Source organism: Amblyomma maculatum, chromosome 2, assembly GCF_055883805.1.
Source record: "Amblyomma maculatum isolate TAMU_Amacu chromosome 2, ASM5588380v1, whole genome shotgun sequence".
NCBI classification, from domain to species: domain Eukaryota; kingdom Metazoa; phylum Arthropoda; class Arachnida; order Ixodida; family Ixodidae; genus Amblyomma; species Amblyomma maculatum.
The window spans coordinates 144,249,388-144,268,102 of NC_139345.1; the positions used below are offsets into that span (position 1 = coordinate 144,249,388).

General features: G+C 51.0%; 1 protein-coding gene across 1 annotated transcript in view; it reads right to left on the reverse strand.

Annotated features, from left to right (window-relative positions):
• The window catches only part of LOC146200112 (uncharacterized), a 479,695-nt gene that overhangs the window by 190,533 nt on the left and 270,447 nt on the right, over positions 1-18,715 (reverse strand). The window contains exons 5-8 of the mRNA XM_084592273.1: positions 18,281-18,480; positions 15,054-15,275; positions 11,995-12,917; positions 5,354-5,596 (exon numbers count right to left, since the gene is read on the reverse strand). Coding sequence (XP_084448399.1) covers positions 5,354-5,596; positions 11,995-12,917; positions 15,054-15,275; positions 18,281-18,480 — 1,588 coding nt within the window. The remainder of the gene's footprint in view (positions 1-5,353; positions 5,597-11,994; positions 12,918-15,053; positions 15,276-18,280; positions 18,481-18,715) is intronic.

An 18,715-nucleotide genomic window follows, 5' to 3' on the forward strand; every position in this document is an offset into this window, starting at 1 on the left:
CGAGTCGACGACAATCGCGGCCGCTGCTCGTCCAGCGAATTTAATTAACCTAAACGAATAGACGACCCCACTGCTACAGGAGTGAACGGCGCCCAATCGCTCCCGGACAGAGCCGAGCCTTTTAATTAGCTGCCGCTTCCGGCGAGTCTAGAGAGAAAGGGGGCGGAGAGAAGTGGCTCTTTGCGCACGGACTGGTTGCCAAAACTGCGCTCACGGCGCGTTGGGCAGCTGCGGCTGGATGAGAATCGGATTCTCTAAAAAACCGAACGCCGCTCGTGCGGCCAAAGCACCCGGGCGCTCGAAACTTTCGCTAGCCGAGGGCCTAAACAAAAGGCGATGGCGCGTGCGCGCCTCGATTACAATAGGTGGACAGCACGTGCTCTTTCTAAAATGTAAACACGCGCCGCAAAACAATGAGCGCCGGACCTGGAAAGAGCTCGCGCACGCGCGGACGACTTCGTCGAATTATTTCATTGCCTTCGACAGCATGCCAGCAGATGGCGCCCGAAATAGGAAGGAATAATGGTATAGTTGACCGATTTAAAACAATATTCAAGATATAGGAGAAAAAAAAAAAAAACGATCATGATAGCAACTGCTACCACCCCGTTTCAGAGGGGACGCTCCTATATTCCATTCATTTATGCATCCCAAGTGCCTCAACGTGTTACCGAGAGCGGCTTGTCCATTTGACCATGCGCACGGTTGTACGGCGCTCTGTTGTAGAAGCACTACTATGCACACACGTAGACGCATACACGAGTAGAAATCTCAGCCTTCATTGCCCTTCTTGTGAACGAATCTAGTATGCAGGTGGCGTCCTCGGACTAGTGCACTGTGACGCAGTGTTCATCAAGGTCTAGATTTTTAACAAGACAGCTTTAACTGTTCCGTTCAACATGAAGCCGGAAATGAAGATTGGTAGACAGGGTCGTGAAGTCACACATAACTGAAAGCGATATGTTGTGAGAATAAGGCCGCAAAATGACTCCGATGCGACTCTGACATGTAAGAAGGTAATTAATTACGTGAAGAACGAAAATTGGGGTAATTCAATGGGAATCACATCTGGGAGGAGCGGTGTACCATCCAAACTTACACTTGCTGGAGAGAGTGTGACAGATACTGAGTCTTTCCTTTCCTTAAACCAATTATAATTATATATTGGGACCTTTCGATTTGGATGTGGAGTCAGACGCTTTCCCTTCAAGCCACTGAGGCGTTCTCTTGATCTTTGAGGCAAGCAAAAACAGATAAAAGCAAAAACATTGTCCATGTCTGTGGAGTGATGTCCTAAGAGGATCCAAAGTCGCTGCCATACCCTTAGGGCGGTGCTCAAGCGTAACCCCGATTTCTTTTTTCAGTCTGCGAAATGTCGGATGCACGCAGATCATTTCCGACATGCGCACGCACAGTGAACACATCTGGATGAACGCCATATAGGTCCATAATTTAGATTTGGGTTGGTTTGTTTTGTGTTGTTCGGTTTAATTAACGTCTCAAAACGACCCGTAGTCGAGCGCTGCAGATAATTTCGACCACCTGCAGTTCTTCAACGCGCACTGACATCGCACAACATACAAGCGCCTTGCTTTCCGCCTCCTTCAGAACGCGGTCGCAAGAGCCTCCTTTGCACCCGGGTCCTCCGGCTCCCGATTCGAACCCGGCCGCAAGGGCAGAGTTCTGACAAAGGCGAAACAATTTTCACAACTCGACTGATAAGGACTTCGGGAATGAATGCGCCTTCCCTCTCCAAACAACCTTTCCACTTGGCGCAACTTTCTACACTTCCGTTATAATGAATTGTCCGCACAACCGGGTGCCGTCAGTAAAGGTGCCAGTTTGCAGAAATTTAAACTACAATAAAAAAAAAATATTTGTTGAGTGATTATATGCTCGACAATGTGTTGCCGTCATACCAAAGGTGACTATAGCGGTGGCTCTGTAAAGCGGCGGTTGACAAGGAATCGAACACCGATCTTAACACAGACAGACGCTCGTCTGTGTGGAAGCATGTTGTTGTTGTTGTGCCTGTAGGAAGAAGGACAAGAAAATGCCCGGGCCTGCTACTGGCTCTGTAGCTGAGCCATCTCCGCTGCCTCGTGCGGACAGAATAGAAAATAAGAAAAAAAAAAGAGGGAGAGAAAGACGCGCGCCGCAACAACGGCCGTCGTCCACCATCACCGAAGCGGTGGCGGGTGCAATGACGGCCTACAACAGATAAAAATTCGGTGCCTGGCTAGCCCCCGCCGCGAGCGGCGTTGGCCTACCGTCCCAACCCCGCAGGGCCAGGAACTGCCACCAGGGTCTGCTCAGCAACACCATTGGAAGTTCTTGTGCGCGTTAAGGACACGGTGAAAATCGAGACAGAAAAAAAAAAAAAAAAAAAGAAAGGGACCCTCAACTTTACGCAGTATAACCTTACCGCAGCGCGGTCTACGTAAGTGTAATTTCTGGTTAATTGTACCCACGTGTGCATGGCGTGGGCCTTACCACTTAACGATAAATGAAGCCCACAGTCTCGGAAAAGTCAAATAGCAATACATGCGCCCCTACCACACTCTCCAGTTCAACTGCCACGGAGAAGCTTGTATTTGCCAGCAATACAACGTTATCAACGTTCTAAATACAGACGCAACGAAAAATTGGCAATCTGCCGGTATTTCGCTGTCCTCTAAGAGCTAGCTCCATGTACTAGAAATTATACGGTGCTTTATGCTAAGCCAAGCCCTGTTCTCAGAATAGGTAAAGAATGAAGGTTAATTCTTTTTTCTTTTTTTTTTCTCTCATTTGAGAACAGGGTGCACTAAAGTCTGCTCAGTGCATTAATGCCAAGGCGTTTATCTTAATGCTGCCGAGCGCGGGACTTTAACCAACAACCTTGTTTAGGATTCCAACTCACGACCTTCACGGCAACTCAATTCTCTGACCATACTTGAACGCAGGACCTTCTTTGGGACTTGCTCCGGCGGCCTTTGTTTTTCTTTGTGGCTCGAACTCCCGATATTTACCAAAACTCAAATCACTGAGCATACTTGCACCTAAGACCTTTTTGCTCGTGTAGACACGCTCTGATTACGGGATCTGACCACAAACTCAGTCGACACACTCTGGCGAAGCCACTCAAGTGCCAATATATGCTTTCGCTTAAAATTAACTTGTAGAAACACCTCCAACCTCTCTTGACTCAATCCGGGAAATACTGCCCCCCGTGTTAAAAATCACAGCTTTCGACAGCGATTAAAAGCGGTCATGCGAGCAACACTCGACGAGCTTTGGCATCAACCTACAGTGGTCCACTGAACTCTGAAGGGGCCGTCATGACAGGCACTTTGCAAGCAAGCGCATTAGCGTCTGCGTTCTGTTGGAAACAAGCATACTCGCGTTCGAAACGAAGCGCATGCCCAGAGGCTAACATGAATGAAATTCCGAGCTTATCCACCAGACATCCTTGTACGACTGCAGTGTTCTTTTTTCTTTTGTTTTTTCGTCGACACATTACCGTAGCTCTAGGAACATGAGGAAAAGGCACGCAGACAGGACGGTCGCTGCTGTTTTCGTACCTTTTCCTCGTGTCCTAGTGTCTTTAAAATCCGATTAAGGACTGAAAATTTTCAGTGCCCGCATGGTTGCGGTCCTTTGACGTACCCCGCTTCACAGCTTCACTACAATGGAAGCACCATTGCCTAACCAGACGGAAAGCAGCCGTAGCCCTGTCCGGATTGTGAGGCGAAACGTATTCAATTTTGCTCCTATTAAAAATGCAGCGACAACGAAGTTGGTCGTGACTTCAGACGGCGCTGCTCCCCCGTGAACCCCTGACACACGGGGGAGAAAGCAGCCACGGCTTCTGCAAAATGCAGCCTCGATTGGCTGGCGCCGAACAAGCGAGTGCCGGCGTGTCGCTCGCTCGCCCCTTCTTTCGTTCAGCCGCCCCGGCAGCGCATTTAGGGTGCGCCGGCACTGCAGCAGTCTGGCGAAGAACCCGCTGTGCGCGTGTCTGGGCCTCACGTCCTGGCGAGCAGTGCGCCTTCGCCGCGAAAGGAGGCAGCGAGGAATTGGACCGTTAGCCCGGGCAAGAAGATTGCGTGCCCGGGAATCCAATACGAAATCGAGACGCCCCCGCGCGCGCGCGCGCGAGCGCGTGTCGAAGGCATCGATGTTCTATATATAAATACGAACAAAGTTGACGGCGTCTCCCTCACCAACCATCCGCCGAGCACAGACGCCCCTTCCCCTGAGTTAGAACGGTACGCGAAGACGCACACTGTAGGCGGCGGCGGGATGGAGGCGAGCGAGGGGATCTCCGGCTGGATGAGATGGCCTCCGCGCTGGAGAATTCGTTGCGAGCCGCGCCAAAGTAGGCAGTGGCTCCGAACGATACCACTGGAGGAAGATTGTGGAACGCGACTGACGGAATCATTCCACAATGAAAGTTAAGCGGCCGTCACCTAAGCCAGGAAAGTTTGAAAGACAGTTGTCGTTGTATAGAACAATGCCTTATAAATAGCAAGCCCTGCAACTACTATTGAGTCTTAAGTGCGAATAGTAGTTGACCTGTCATTATGCCAGAAAAATAAGGTGTACCGCTTCAGAGCATTCTTTAACATCAGCTATCCGGCAATAAATGGCGTCGATACAGTAAGACGTTTTGTCAGTATGATCTTCTTTTTTTTAGTCTAGTGTTAGCTGACCTTCAGCAGTGTTGATAGGCCGTTTGGAGGGTCTGGTATCACTAGTGAAAATACTCAAAGTTAGCATTTGTTATTAGACCAAAAAGAAGGATGCCCTTCAATGCTTTGAGAGAGCAACGCGCCCGATTAAGCCCCTCCCCCCCCCCCCCCCCCCTTTCTCTTAATGGGGTTCTTACGATTGCAGAGCCACAGGCAGTGGGCAAGAAACATGTACACAGTAACCGGCTTCATACGCGGAATTGGATTCGAAACGCTTCGTGGAAAGAAGCTGTGCCTCTCTGGTAATGCCGAAATGCGTTTAAAATGTGCGGTGTAAATACTACCTACGGCTGCAGCACGTCAATGGCAAGCCGTAGCACGTGCCAAGGGGTACGCTGAACCTGCTCAGCTCTGTCGGCTACCGTGCACTATCGTTTACAAAGCATATCCCGAAATGCTCTGACTGCAGACTAATACCCGCAAGCATTTGTTCACGTCCCGTTCCGTTTAGACGAAAGGCAGGACGTTAGTCATTAAAAGGAAGCTCCACGGCAGCATTCCCCGCTGTGGGCGGCTTAGCATGCAAGAGACCTGTATTAAGGGCGCACTGGACAAGAGGAATTCATCGGTCAGGGAACCAAAAGTAGGACTTAAAAACACCAAGCGTTCGGAACACTCACCTCTGCCTGTGGCGTGCACCGAGCCGGCGGCGGAGCGCAGCTGCCAGGCGACGCTGGCGTCCGGGGCGCCGCGACGCAGCGTGGCCCGAACCGAGGCCGACCGGCCGGCGACCACCACGGCGTAGTCGCGGGGCTCGAGCGCCAGGCCCTCGGCGGGACTGCCCACGTACACTGGCCGATCGATGAGCCTGGTCACGTTGCCCAGCGGGTTGGTAGCCGTCACCGACACCGAGTAACGTCCTCCTGCGCGGAGGCGGCGGTGGGACATCATCTCTGCGGCGCGCCGCTAACTCGCTTTGCATCGACCATGGCACCACCACAAAGGATTCGCACCCCGTGTAGGCTGCAAGTAGGATAGACAGAAGCCTCCCACTTGGTCGGCGCTAAACGGGAGTGCGTGTGCGGCGAGTCGAGTTTGGCGGGACGAATTCGCGAGGCATGCAGTCATGAGACACGGGGACATGGAAAAACAAGTGGTCATTCAGTGCGCCCCGACTCAAGAGCTGCGTACGTGTCTACGACACGGCAAGCTCGTTACATCGCGACCGCCGCAGCTCTTCTTTCTTCCTTCCTTCCCCGAGCATGGGCACTGGCGAATTACCTTCTTTTGTTCGCGGCTATGGTTGCTGAATTGATTACTTTTTGGCGCCAGATCACTGGAGCTGCCGGTGTTCACGTTTATATATATATATATATATATATATATATATATATATATATATATATATATATATATATATATATATATATATATATATCGTATATATATATATATATATATATATATATATATATATATATATATATATATATATATATATATATATATCGTATATACAGCACGATGCGAACGTTTTATTACTCTCAAACTCAAGCGATTATCTCAGGTTTCCACTGAAACCGATCGCAAGGTGTTCATCCGTTTGTGCAGTCCGAGACGTCGTTGCGCTTACTACACACTGCAACACCGGCGCAACAGCCATGTTTTGTCCTCATTTCGCTCCAGTGCTTAGCAAAGGAGACAACGGGAGCCATGGGCCAATCTGCGGCAGACTGTTGTCTCAGTTCTCCGTACCGTTACTGATCATCGAGTCCCGGAGTCGCAACAACTGCGGGTGCTGAGTCACTCCGAGACAAACTGAGGTGGGCTCGTCAAACAGGCAACCGCGTTCTGATCTCTTGCAAAACGCTCCTAGAGTAAAAGAAAGGCTTTACACCCTGGGGCAGAACAAAATCTGAAATCTGAGTGCAGCCTCTGTTAGCAGATAGCGCAAGTACGATGTGTGCGTCGGCACTGATTTCGAGGTTCGGATCACAGAGGCTTGGCTCACAATCATGTACTTGGAGCGGCGTAAGCGGAGTCTTTTAACTACCGACGTCACGAGCTTGAAAAGAGTTCCAGGGAAAATTTGCTTTTGCGATCACAACTTTTTTACTTCCGGAAAAACGTCAACGTATCAAGAACGAGCCCGAAAAGCAACCTTCGGCAATAAATATCGTTACAAAAAAAAAGAAAAAAAAAACAACCTTCACTTTGAACAATAATTAGATAGAGTTCTATTCAGTGTTCCTTTAAGATGGCACGAGTGGTTCTGTAAAACGAGTGAAGTTTAGAAAAACCTATTTGTCATCGGCGTGAGATGTTAACATATGACTACCGCTGCGAAAGAGTAGGATTTACACAAAACATGGCCGGCGATCGCGGTCGGATAAATCAGCGGTTGATTTTCGAGCGCCCGTTCTCGCACTGACGCTCTTCGTAATGACACTGAGTGAATTGTCAGCATATAAGGTGTCCCTACAACGCTACTAGTCAGATATGTCTATGAAGCATCCAGCATGACAACAACGTGCTTCTGGGAGAACCGACATTGAGGAGGACGACTACTGCGTCAAAGAACGAGTCACTCTCCCTGCCAAATCGGGTAGAACGTGACGTCGGTCAAAGCCGACAGCTCGGGTCCCGCCTAGGGACTTCCGCGCCGATATTTGGCGCCTAAGCCCGAGGGCGTGTCCCTATTACACCCCCTAGTCCATTTAAACGATGGATGCGGCGTTAAACTAAACAAACTCAGCTCAAAGACGCAATCCGTGACACCAAACGTCCTAGTGTCCACGAAAGCTCGACCGGAGTTGAATAATGCCGTGAATTCAGAGACAAGAAAAAGTGATACGTCGAAGGAGGAAGACTCCGGCTGGAATAAAACGAACAGCAGCACTCTCACAATGGCAGTGCAAAAGCGATGACGAAGGCGCAGGCAGTCCCTAACTGGCGGGCATAAAGAGGCACCACTCACTGCGCCGATATATATCATCGTCGGTCAATCTAGACGCGGAGGCCATTACTCCTCCATCGCCGACTCCGCACTCCACAAAGAGCTCCAGCGCTTGGAGGAGCACCACACAGAAAAAGGAAAAGAGGGAGGCGGCAAATGTAAGCGCGACCGTATTATGACGACGATCCGCTTCCGATGAACAATTCGCGCAGTCGGTCGATGCTCTCTCGGACCCGTAAGTACGAACGACCGCCGCCCCGCCCACGCAGCCACGAGGAGGTCGTGGCGGAGTCTCAAGCACGTACAACAGTAATCCTTTCCGCCGAGAGAAAGTGTGCAGACGAGCCGGGGAAAGAGCACCAGAAACGTTTTTTGTTTGGTGACGTTGGTTCGTGCCCTTGCTACCTCCTCTTTTCCACTGTCTTCGTGGGCTCGCTTCATTTTCACTGGACCCCCTTCGCTGCCCCAGCGACCGATAACGTCCCAGACAGAAGACTGCTACAAACGACAGCGCCGAGGCGCTTCACACCCTCTCGTTGATGGGGCGGCAAAGAGAAAGGTCGCGAGACGAGAGAAGCGCCGGGCCGGCCGACCGAGGAGTCCCAAGAGGTCGCCCTCGACCCGTCCCGAAGAACGAGAGGATAGTTTTTTTCTTTTTGGTTCCGTTCGCGGCATCCGGAAAACCACGACCTCACGAAGGCCACCGGCCTCAAAGAAGAGGAGAAGAGACCCGGTTGCCGCCGCATTACCGCCAAATGGGCACGCGAGGACCATCCGTTTCGGAAGAAAGGAGACAACCGTCGCAGCGCGCGGTGACTCGGGCAATGAGAGCCCGCGGTAACGATGAGCAGCGCGCCGCCGCTGGGCGTCGGAGAGGTCCCTCTTGGCCGGTGCTCCGAGAGCGATGGGCGCCCTCCTCGTCGGAGCTGTGCGGAGAAGGACGGTCGGTTCGGGATAGGCAATCACTCCTTGGCCACTTGAGGGACGTCCGCGCTAACGCCACCGCGTCGTCTCTCTAACAACGGGCCATATCGCTGAGAACCGCTGCGTGCACCGCGATGACGCGCGGTAAAGGAGGTGCTCGACTGTTTCGCCGTGCAGACGTGCTCGACTCGAGAACTAAAAAATAAATAAATAAATGTGCGCGGATGTTTGCCTCATTGGGTTTACTTTAAGGAAGAAGTGCCAGGGCGAGAATCGTAAGTTTAGTCGCAGAAATACGACCACCTTAGTAAATGACCTCACGCAAGAAACCAAATATACGCGAAAGCAGAAAGACGAGCGAGAACAAATTCCGTCTCTAGATATGCGCCTTTCTAGGTGATTGTTGAGAGTAATGCTGGGTTCATAAATGCTGTTGTGGGGGCGAACCGACGAATATATGAGAGGACGACGCAACTGGCGGCTCGGTCGAGCATTGAACGCAGACTAGAACATCCTTCTATTTTCTCAGACGCGATCATCTTCCACAGATTCCTCGGGCACCCGAACATACAACGGCTCCTACGCACTGCACGCCACTGCAAGGCTACCAAAGCTGGCCACGTAGCGCTTCATAAATTGACTCCGATAGGGATCTCGCGCTTGCAGTAACGAGGGCAAGGGCCATTATACAGAATATATATTTTTCTTGGCGCGCGCGAACTATAACGTAACTTGTAACTTTCTCTAGCTAGTCCGTGCCTAGAGCACTTACCCACTTCAAGAGGCAACCGAGCGATTTGATGAAAAGAGTGGCAATGATAACCAGAGTTTGAATGTGATCTTCTAAGTCAAATATAACGGATGAAGAAATGAAGGAAAAAGCGAGAGCAAAAGTTACAAGGGTTCAATGCTGCTGAACCAAATATTGAGTGAAAGCATTTGGCGCTTACAGTTTCGGCGCTTATCAGTGGTCGAACAGGAGCAGTAGCGTTGTGTTCTATTGGCAGAGGAGGCGCGCTTTTGGCGTCCCGAGAGCAGTCCTCGGTGCTCCGTCGCCAGCGGTGGAGTACAGGGAGAACGGAGGAAGCCACGTGACCTTTTTGACGTCGGGACGGAAAACGGCCAACGCGAGCGCGGGAAAAGTTTGATCACATGACGCGCGCTGCTCTGGCTGCTCGTTGCTCTTGCTCCTGTTCGCCCAATGGAAACCGGTATTAGTGGCACAAGGGATAACGTGAATGCCAGGTTCCTAGCAGGCTGAGTCTCACATAATCGTCCCATGTGAAACGAGAGACCCGAGTTGGCAACTCCTGCCAGCCCATGTGTCACGTGGGGTGTGACGTCACAGCGCCACGTGGGTAAGGCGTAACTGTGGCCGGGTCACGCGAAGGTTTGAAAGTGCGAGTAGTATTGCTTTCGCAATAAAATTGCGCTGTTTTCCACCTGCCCGGAGAGTTGCAGTGCCATTGTAGCCGCGCCTTGAAAGGAGGCCCGGCTTTGTTAAGTAGAGGTCACCCAGCGAGGAGTCTGTTATTACGGTAAGAGGTTGCTACACATGTTCAATTTCATTGTCGACAATGATAGCTAAGAACAAATCAAAACCATTGTAGCAGGAATGGGAAAAAGTTGTCAGTCGGCAGTTTAAAAATTCGAAACAAAAACAGCCCTGAATTTGCACCGTACAGCCTGCACCGTATATGCCTGTTGTTCCCGTATGTAAGCGGCTATGACGAAATGTACGATTGTTACAGTAGTTCAGAATGCAAACTCTTCACATTGATGTTATGCCAGCAACACCATAAATTAATAGTGTGTGTTTCCTGCACAAAACTGGATTTAGGTCAGAAAAAAACACCTGCGTTCCGGCTGACGTTCTGGGAAGCAACACCAAAGGAAAACACATTTTACATCAAGACAATAAGGGAGTAATTACTCACTGACACCCACCCAAGCGCAGCCATACGGCTACAAGGGAAAGCTCTACAGCATTATCAGAAACATCGCAGTTAAATAAAAAATCGTCCTGATCCGGGGATCGAACCCGGGACCACCGCGTTCCCGGGCTAATCGCTCTACCAACTGAGCTAACCAGGGCGAGAGCGAATTGATCAATAACTCGAAGTGGGAATTGTAACAGATGGTAGGGTGACAGCGAATTGATCAATAACTCGAAGTTGGAGTGGTTCAAACCCCGGACCAAGGTCAGGACGAATTTTTCCTTAACTGCGAAGTTTCTAAGAAAGCTTTCCTTTGTAGCCGTAAGGCTGCGCTTGGGTGGATGTCAATGAGTAATTACTTCCTTATTACAAATCTACTCCACCTTGGGGGATTCCCCTAAATATCCGACCAAAAGTTAAGTCAAGACAGCCTGTAACATCACAAGCTGCACCGTATACTTGGCTCTTTTAAGGGCAAAAACATGTATTATCGAGTACGTTTCAGTTATAGCGAAGGCCTGAGCAGGCTTCCTTATCTGCGTTTCGACCACCTGGGGTTCTTTAACGTGCACTGACATCGCACAGCACACGAGCGCCTGGCTTTTGGCCTCCACCGGAAAGTTTCCGCTCTTAATTTTGAGGCACAGTGGCATATATCGCAAGATACAATTTATGAATATATGTCTGGCGGCAATAGCACCCTTCTAATACTAGCAGTACTTTGCGTCCAAACTTTGTCCTGCGTTCACAATAATTAAGATTGGCACAAAGAAAGCCAATTGGGCGCGTTTTTGAAAATAAATACCAAGTTTATTAATTACATTTAATTACCAAAAACATCGCACTCGATGAGCTGCGAACATACCTTGTTACAATGAATCGTTAAACCCCCCCAGAAAAACAAACTACGCATCAAAACTTTTTCCAAGATTGTTTAGCTATGATAACCAAGCCCAGAAAGTGCGCGTAGGGAATAAAACACTGCAGTGGCAGAATATATGAGAACACCCGCACAGCTTTCCACAACTGAAATCTCATTAGAAGGCCACCGCGGCCGTCGTTTCGAGCAGTAAGAGAGAGACGGTGCTCTTCTCACAGATAAAAGGCATCCTTAGTTCAGTCAGTCAGGTGGTAGTAAATCCTTCCCATCGTCTGCGCTGGCCGCAAATTGCAAAAAAAACGCATTGTGCGGCGTAGAAGTGTAGTCAGTTCCTATCAAATCGCCGGGCATGATCGCGGTCATGCCCACTTGGCTCCCCAAGGACTGCACCGGCCTACCGCTAACGGACGAAGACCACACCGTCGGAAAAAGAATGCCCAACGTGACCGGAATCGTTAGCTGCGACCGCCAAGCCACTGCCCTCCGTGCGGGACAAAACAAAGCGAGAAGGGAGACAGGGCCCTCACCTCACATCACCGCCCTCACCCCCATGACCTTCTCCTCCTCCTGCACAGTGCCTTGCTCTGTAGCCAAGTGACAGAAGGGGAGATGAGCCGCACTCACCTCGCTTGTAGTGATGGGTCACGACGGCCGAAGCAGCGGGCTGTGTCATCGATCCCCCTTTTCCGGCCACTGTGGGGGCGGCCGGCTCGACGCGCTGACTGCTGCCATCGCCGAAATGGAAGACAAACACCACGTCCGAGCCCCTGGCAACGTGGCTGCCCAACTGGACGGCACCGGAGCGATGACACTCGCTCAGTGGCGGCTGCTGCTGCTGCTGCTCATACTGTTGTCGCCCCAGATGCGATGACACGGCGGCTTCGCGGTTCGATATCGGCGGCGGGACTCCTCCTTGAGAAGGTGACAGCGGAGGACGAGCATCGCTTCTCTCGCGCGCCGTTTCCCCTGCTCCTTCTCGGCTCACATGACGAGAGGAGTGGACGGCTGTGGGCAGGTGTGCTGCGCTGCTCTTTGAGGCTACAACTTGAATGTCTCCGGCTTCATTTCGCAATTCCGGAAGTGAGGCAGCCGGCGACCTAGGACCACGGTCACTCCTGTTCACAGGTCCCGCTGAAGGAGGCGGTGCGGACACAGACAAGTGTGCCACGGTGCGGTCCTCTTGTACGGTCTCTGCACTCTCTGCCTGTACTGGCTCTCCTTCGCCATCACATTCAGCCCGACAGGGACCACCGCCTTCACGATGACGCAATGTCGTAGTTGTTACTGGTGGTTTCACAGCGCTGGCGTTGGTCTCTCCTTGTCCGACGTCACCGTGGTCGTCGCAAGGTCCTATCAAAACTACGTGGCTGCCGTTGATGACGTCGGCGTCCAGGCCGTCTATAGCTTCCACCACACGCAGTGCCTGCTCCATATATGCGACCAGGGGACCTCCAATGTGCGACAGCAAGCCGTTAGTGACGGAGACGCTAACGTTGTATGTGCCTGACATGCCGAATTGATGACTCGCAATGCTGGTCCGGCCTCGGCTGCAGCAGAGAGAGCCATGGAAATAGCACTCTATAGATGAAGCGCATCATAGGTTCAAGGTAAAGACAGAGAGACTGAAATCGCTTGTGCTACATCGTTCGCGGCCCGTGATATGGCGTAGAGAGCCGTTAACATCGCACTCGGCATAACTGTCTGAATTACTGCGCAAACTTCGGCGATTACAGTCACTGGCAAATCTGCAAGCGCGCGAGAGTATGCGGTGTAGTTCTGCGAGGCCGTCCATGCTATAACGTATACGGCCAAAGCAAGGTCGCTCTTATCGACGCGCGTTTACAGTAAGATATACATACAAGGCTGCGCGGGACTTCGGTAGCCGATACTATAGCCGATCCTTACGGCGCCGCGTAATCGAATGCAGAGTTGCATCACTATAATACACGCCGTTCTTATCAATGGCCATGTTCCTTAATGTAGTTGAAAACCAATGCAGTATCAATTTCGAAAGAATTTAAAAGCATTGTCTCAATCCGCAGCCTTATACGATCCCATCACACGTATATTATATCTGAAATATGCGGATTACTAATCTCGACGATTTGGCTGCGATTTGACGGAGGCAAGACGAAGGCGCCCGTGTACTGTGTGATGCCAGTCGTTTTAAAGAACTTCTGATGGCCGAAATTTCCGGGGCCCTCCACTATGGCGCAGCCTTCACATACTCTGTAGCTTTGGCGCACTAAGCCCTCTAAATCATACCAACAACACCAAACGAAATATCTCGCGGGTACTTCCGACAGCTAACTATGAGAACAAGACCTGAAGCACCTCCTTCCGGAGGTGTTAAAATAGATAGCTCCGCAATGAGAGTTTTTGCTAACTTTCAGCCAGAGTGCGCTCTGTTAACAGCAAAGTGCACCAGCCCGGCATGTCTGCCCAAGCATATCTGGCTTCAGCTACCAGCAGGTATCTTGTTCCTTCTTTGGAAGCTATTCTACCAGCCCCAAAAATCATTATTCACTACACCTGCATGCTATTTGACCTTCGCCCTCCGTTAGTCCTTCTCTATCAATCTTCATAAAATTTCAGAGCCCCTTTTTCTTTAAACACTGGTGTTCGAAACCGTCCTCCATGCGGCTATTTATACAAGGGCATACTTCCGGTACTGTATAAAACTGAACATTACTTGTCTGCTATTCTATACCGCGAAATCGCAACCAGCATCGAACGTTAGCTTTTAATTGCGACATTTACATTTAATCTGATTTATCTGATTTAATCTGATTTATTTATAGGAAGAGAAAGGCGCGGTTGTCTCACTTGTTTTCTGTGTACACCGCAACCGCGCCGTAAGGGAAGGGAGGAAGATGGGAGTGAAAGTGGAAAGAGAGAAAGAGGAGCCGTAGTGGAGGGCTACGGAGTAATTTTGACCACATGGGGATCTTTAACGTGCGCTGACATCGCACAGCACACGGACGCCTCTTCGTTTCGCCCCCATCGAAACGCAGCCGCCGAGGTCGGGTTTGAACAAGTCGAGAAGGTGTTGTTCGAACCCGGGTACTCCGGCAGAGTAGTCGGGCGTCTTACCACTGCTTGTTTATGAAAGAGACAAAAGTGCGCCGCGTAGTGGAGGGTTCCGGAGTAATTTCGAACAATCGGAGATTTTTAACGGGTACTGACATCGCACCGCACACGGACGCCTCTTCCTTTCGCCTCCATCGCGAAACACGGCCACCAGCGGTCCTTCCCTTACGGCGCGAAACGAAGAGGCGTCCGCGTGCTGTGCGATGTCAGCGCACGTTAAAGATCCCCATGTGGTCGAAATTACTCCGCAGCCCTCCACTACGGCTCCCCTTTCTCTTTCCACTTTCCCTCCCACCTTCATCCCGTCCCTTACGGCGCGGTTGAGGTGTCCACAGAAAACAAGTGAGACAGTTACCGCGCCTTTTCCTTCCTATAAATCAATCAAATCCCTTACTATGCGGTTCAGGCGTCCACACATCAAGTGCGACAAATACTGAGCTTTTTCTTTCCGGTATGAACCAATTAAAAAATTAGGTTTGTTTGTGACCATTATTCACCTGATGAATGCATGCTTCCTACTTGCACGGAATGCCTTTCTTTACGCGCCCAACAGGGGCATGAGTTCTTGGACTCATTAAGAGAACAGGACTTACGTTTCTACAACGGCGGGCTCGACCTCGGTGCTGTTTGCCGTCAGTCGCCAGCGAAAAATGAGCCCCGACCCAGATGCAACCTTGGCTTCAAGCTCCACGGCGTCCCCGAGTGGCACCACGGGAGAGGAGGCAGGTTCGCGCACCGTCACGCTCAGTCCCGATACCGGTTCCTCCACGACGGCCACAGCAAAACGGGTCACAGCGCTGGCGCGGTTGGAGCAGCTGCAGCAGAAAGGAACGGTCACCGTTGTCACAAGAAAGCTCGAAGCTATCTCATGTCCACAAATAAGCATGTAGTAACGAGGAGTGGCTAGTCTTCCTCAATTAAGCGGCAAATTGTGTCGAGCTTTAGAGTTCAGTGTGCTGTGCGATGTCAGCGCACGTTAAGATCCCCAGGTGGTAGAAATTACTCCGGAGCCCTCCACTACGGCTCCTGTTTTTCTCTTTCGACTTTCCTTCCCACCTTCACCCCGTCCCTTACGGCGCGGTTGAGGCGTCCACAGAAAACTAGTGAGACAGTTACCGCGCCTTTCCCTTCCTATAAATCAACCAGCGTGCAACGCTGTTTTCTGTAAAAGGAGACTATAACCAACCCAGGCTCGTGCTGAAAAGAAAGTACTCGATCGTTTCACGGAGAGAATTTGGCGTGTCATACGAGTACAGTGGCACGGTCAATTAGACTGCATTGAAGCGCCGTTTTGGGGCATCGGCCGCTATGACGAAAAGTCCGAAGTGGATCGATTTTATTGAGATGGGTGTCGCTGGTCTCATTAATCCGTGGCGTCGTTGCTGACAAGGTGCACCCAACTGCGTCCCAAGAATAGTGAGCAACGCATTTGCGCGAATATGAATTGGGACCGCGAATACGCCGGTCTTCGCGGAACGACGCTGTTAATTCGTTCGTAGCAGATGTCACTGGCCCCGGTTTTGAACGCAAGCAGAGACTGTACAAGTTTCTACAAGTGCTTACATATATGTGCATCCTGGTCTGCGGAGAAAATAACCAAAAAAATATCACACGCCCCCCCCCCCCCCCCCCCCCCCAAAAAAAAAATGCGTTTAGATAGAGGAGCGGAAATGCTTGGAAACGTAATAAGAAATTATTGATCATATAATCCAACCGAGCGCAGTCATAGGGCTACAAAGAGAGCTTACACAGTTTTCACAGAAAAATCGCTGTTGAAAAAAAAAAAAGTACCGACGATTAAGTTGCTTCCTAATGCGAAATTTGAGCTGTTCCACCTTTTCGATAGATTGAGGCAAAGAAATCGAGCAACACATGTATGCGCTATCACAGATTTTTTTTTTATTTTTCACACGTATTCCTTTAACAAAGACTCCACTAACAGTTCTTGACAGTCATGAAGGAAGCTTTGTGGTCTCGGAGGAATAGACTAATATATGTTCGACTTGGTACACCAATGCTTGATTCTCAAAGACGAGATCTATACAAGTGCCTCGCGAGGTTGTCACTGCCGTGGGACGCGTTACGAGCGAGAGGAACGGGATGTTCTCCCGCATAAGTGTGAAGAAATTCCTGTTTGTCTTTATGTCAACATTCGTCTCGCTCATGGCTCAGAAAGAACTGGCAGATAATTTCGCAGTGGCGAACGGCAGCGGCAATTTCGGCTCGGGCGGTGCATGCATATACAGATCCGCCGCCACCGATCTGGCTCTCTGATTGCCACCGCACAGGGGTTGCATTGGAGGAGGAGCGAAGAAAGGAATTAAGTTCGAGCCGGCGCTTTGACAACCGGAGACTCGCAGGAAGAGGGGGGAGGGGGGCGGCGCGTACACCCAGCGGCAAACGATGGGGGCAGAAGCGCGCGCAGCAAGCGGACAACGCGATAAAGGGAGGAGGGAAGAGATAGCAGCGACTGACTGATGCTGCTGACGCCGATAGTGAGTCAACCCCAGCTGCGGAGTTGGTTTCAGGGACAACGCCGCCGATGCCGACGCAAACAATATGAAACCCTAGGTCTAGCCGTGGGAAGGTGGTCACGTATTCGTCGACGTACCGGGGCCTACGTGAAATAACCGGCGCGTCAACTGAAGAGCACCCTATCCGCCACACAGGAACAGGGGGGGGGGGGGGGGGGGGGACCCTCCCCTCCTCTTTCTGCATGGCGGCGACGGTGTTCTATGCAGTCACGTTATCTTGACTCTCTAGCGGCGTCAGCGGCATCCAGCGGTATCAGTCGGTCGCTGCTAGCGCTGTGGGGATGAAAGGGGGGCGGAGCTGGTTACGAGGCCGACGACGACGCCGACGCGAAACCCAGGAACGGACGCCAAAGAGCTGCGCTCTAAAAAGTTCCTCCTGGCTTGAGGTTGTAACGCGCGTAAGGCAAGCTCTACTGTTTACACTACGTCTCCAGGCAGAAGAGCAAATTGCTTACACACACAGATCTGCAGCATTCAGAAGCCCCCGCGGTGAAGAGAGAAATGCATGTTTATTTTCAATAGTAAAGAAGGACATCTATGTCGTAGGCGGCGAAATTGAAACTGAAATAAACTTGGCTTCCAATCAGAGATAAGCATCTAGAAGAGCCACCAATGTCTCTCGCATTGCCCAGCAGCGCTGTAGTCGCTGGCGGTGCCTCATTTGATTGGCAGCTACGTGCTCGTCACCTTGGTAAATTTCTCAGTATCTTGCACAGCCCCATCAAAAGTACAGAGCCCGAAGGATCGTCTTAAATTTATTTCAGCAGAACTCTGGGGGACAGCTCGAAGCTTGCGGGGATCAAGGACATAAAACTCCCTTTCTTCTGAGAGATCATGACCGCTGAGCATGGAGGAAGGAAACAACTTAGGAGAGGCCCTTGCCATTCCCAATGCATTGGAGAAAGTATGGCGGAAGTGACGTCAAAATTTAGGGTTAGCCAAGTCGGGCCATTAGCAACGGCGACGCTGTTGCTATGAAAACTCGGGCCACTAGCAACAGCGTTGCTAAAGGCCCTAGGTTCGTGAGCGTCGCGAGGAAAGAGAATGCGGAGGGTAAACGAGGAGGAGAGACGTTGCAGCGTCCGGTCGCGGCGCAACCGCGCCGGCTTCAAGAAAATGACATCAGGGCTTCTCCTAAGTTCTTTTTCCTCCATGCCGCTGAGAATGCAAAACAGGGCACGCTGCATGACTCAGAATAAAAGCCCATGGGCTGCATATCGTTCTTTCTTTTTTTTTTTTTTAGGGAGGGGGGGGGGGGGTCACGTAAGTACTAGCAATATACTCACTCGAGTGCCACGTGGAATGACCCAGTCTGATTGTAGAGGCGGCTGAACTGGAAGGTCCGCGAATCGTGACCTGTGACCCACCGCCTCTGGACGCCGTCGTGAAAGGTAACGCGCAGGGACACGGGAGCGGTGCCGGAGACGGACACGCTGAACACGCTCCTCGCTCCGAACGCAACCGGCGTCGTACGGAATTCTGGTACCTGCGTGAGCGGAAAAGGATTAAATTGAATTAACAACAGCAGTGATTATTATTTTTTTTTTCGTGCCAGTTGAAGGCTGTGTACTACGATGGAGTGCAGTGGGGGCATCAAGATGCTTTCGACCGCGTTGACATTCACACGGCAAGTGACGGCGATACAGTTACTTCCCTTCAGAGAGAGTATCTGTGCAGATGCGTGAAATGCGTTCGAACTAGGCCAAATTCGTAATACGAGA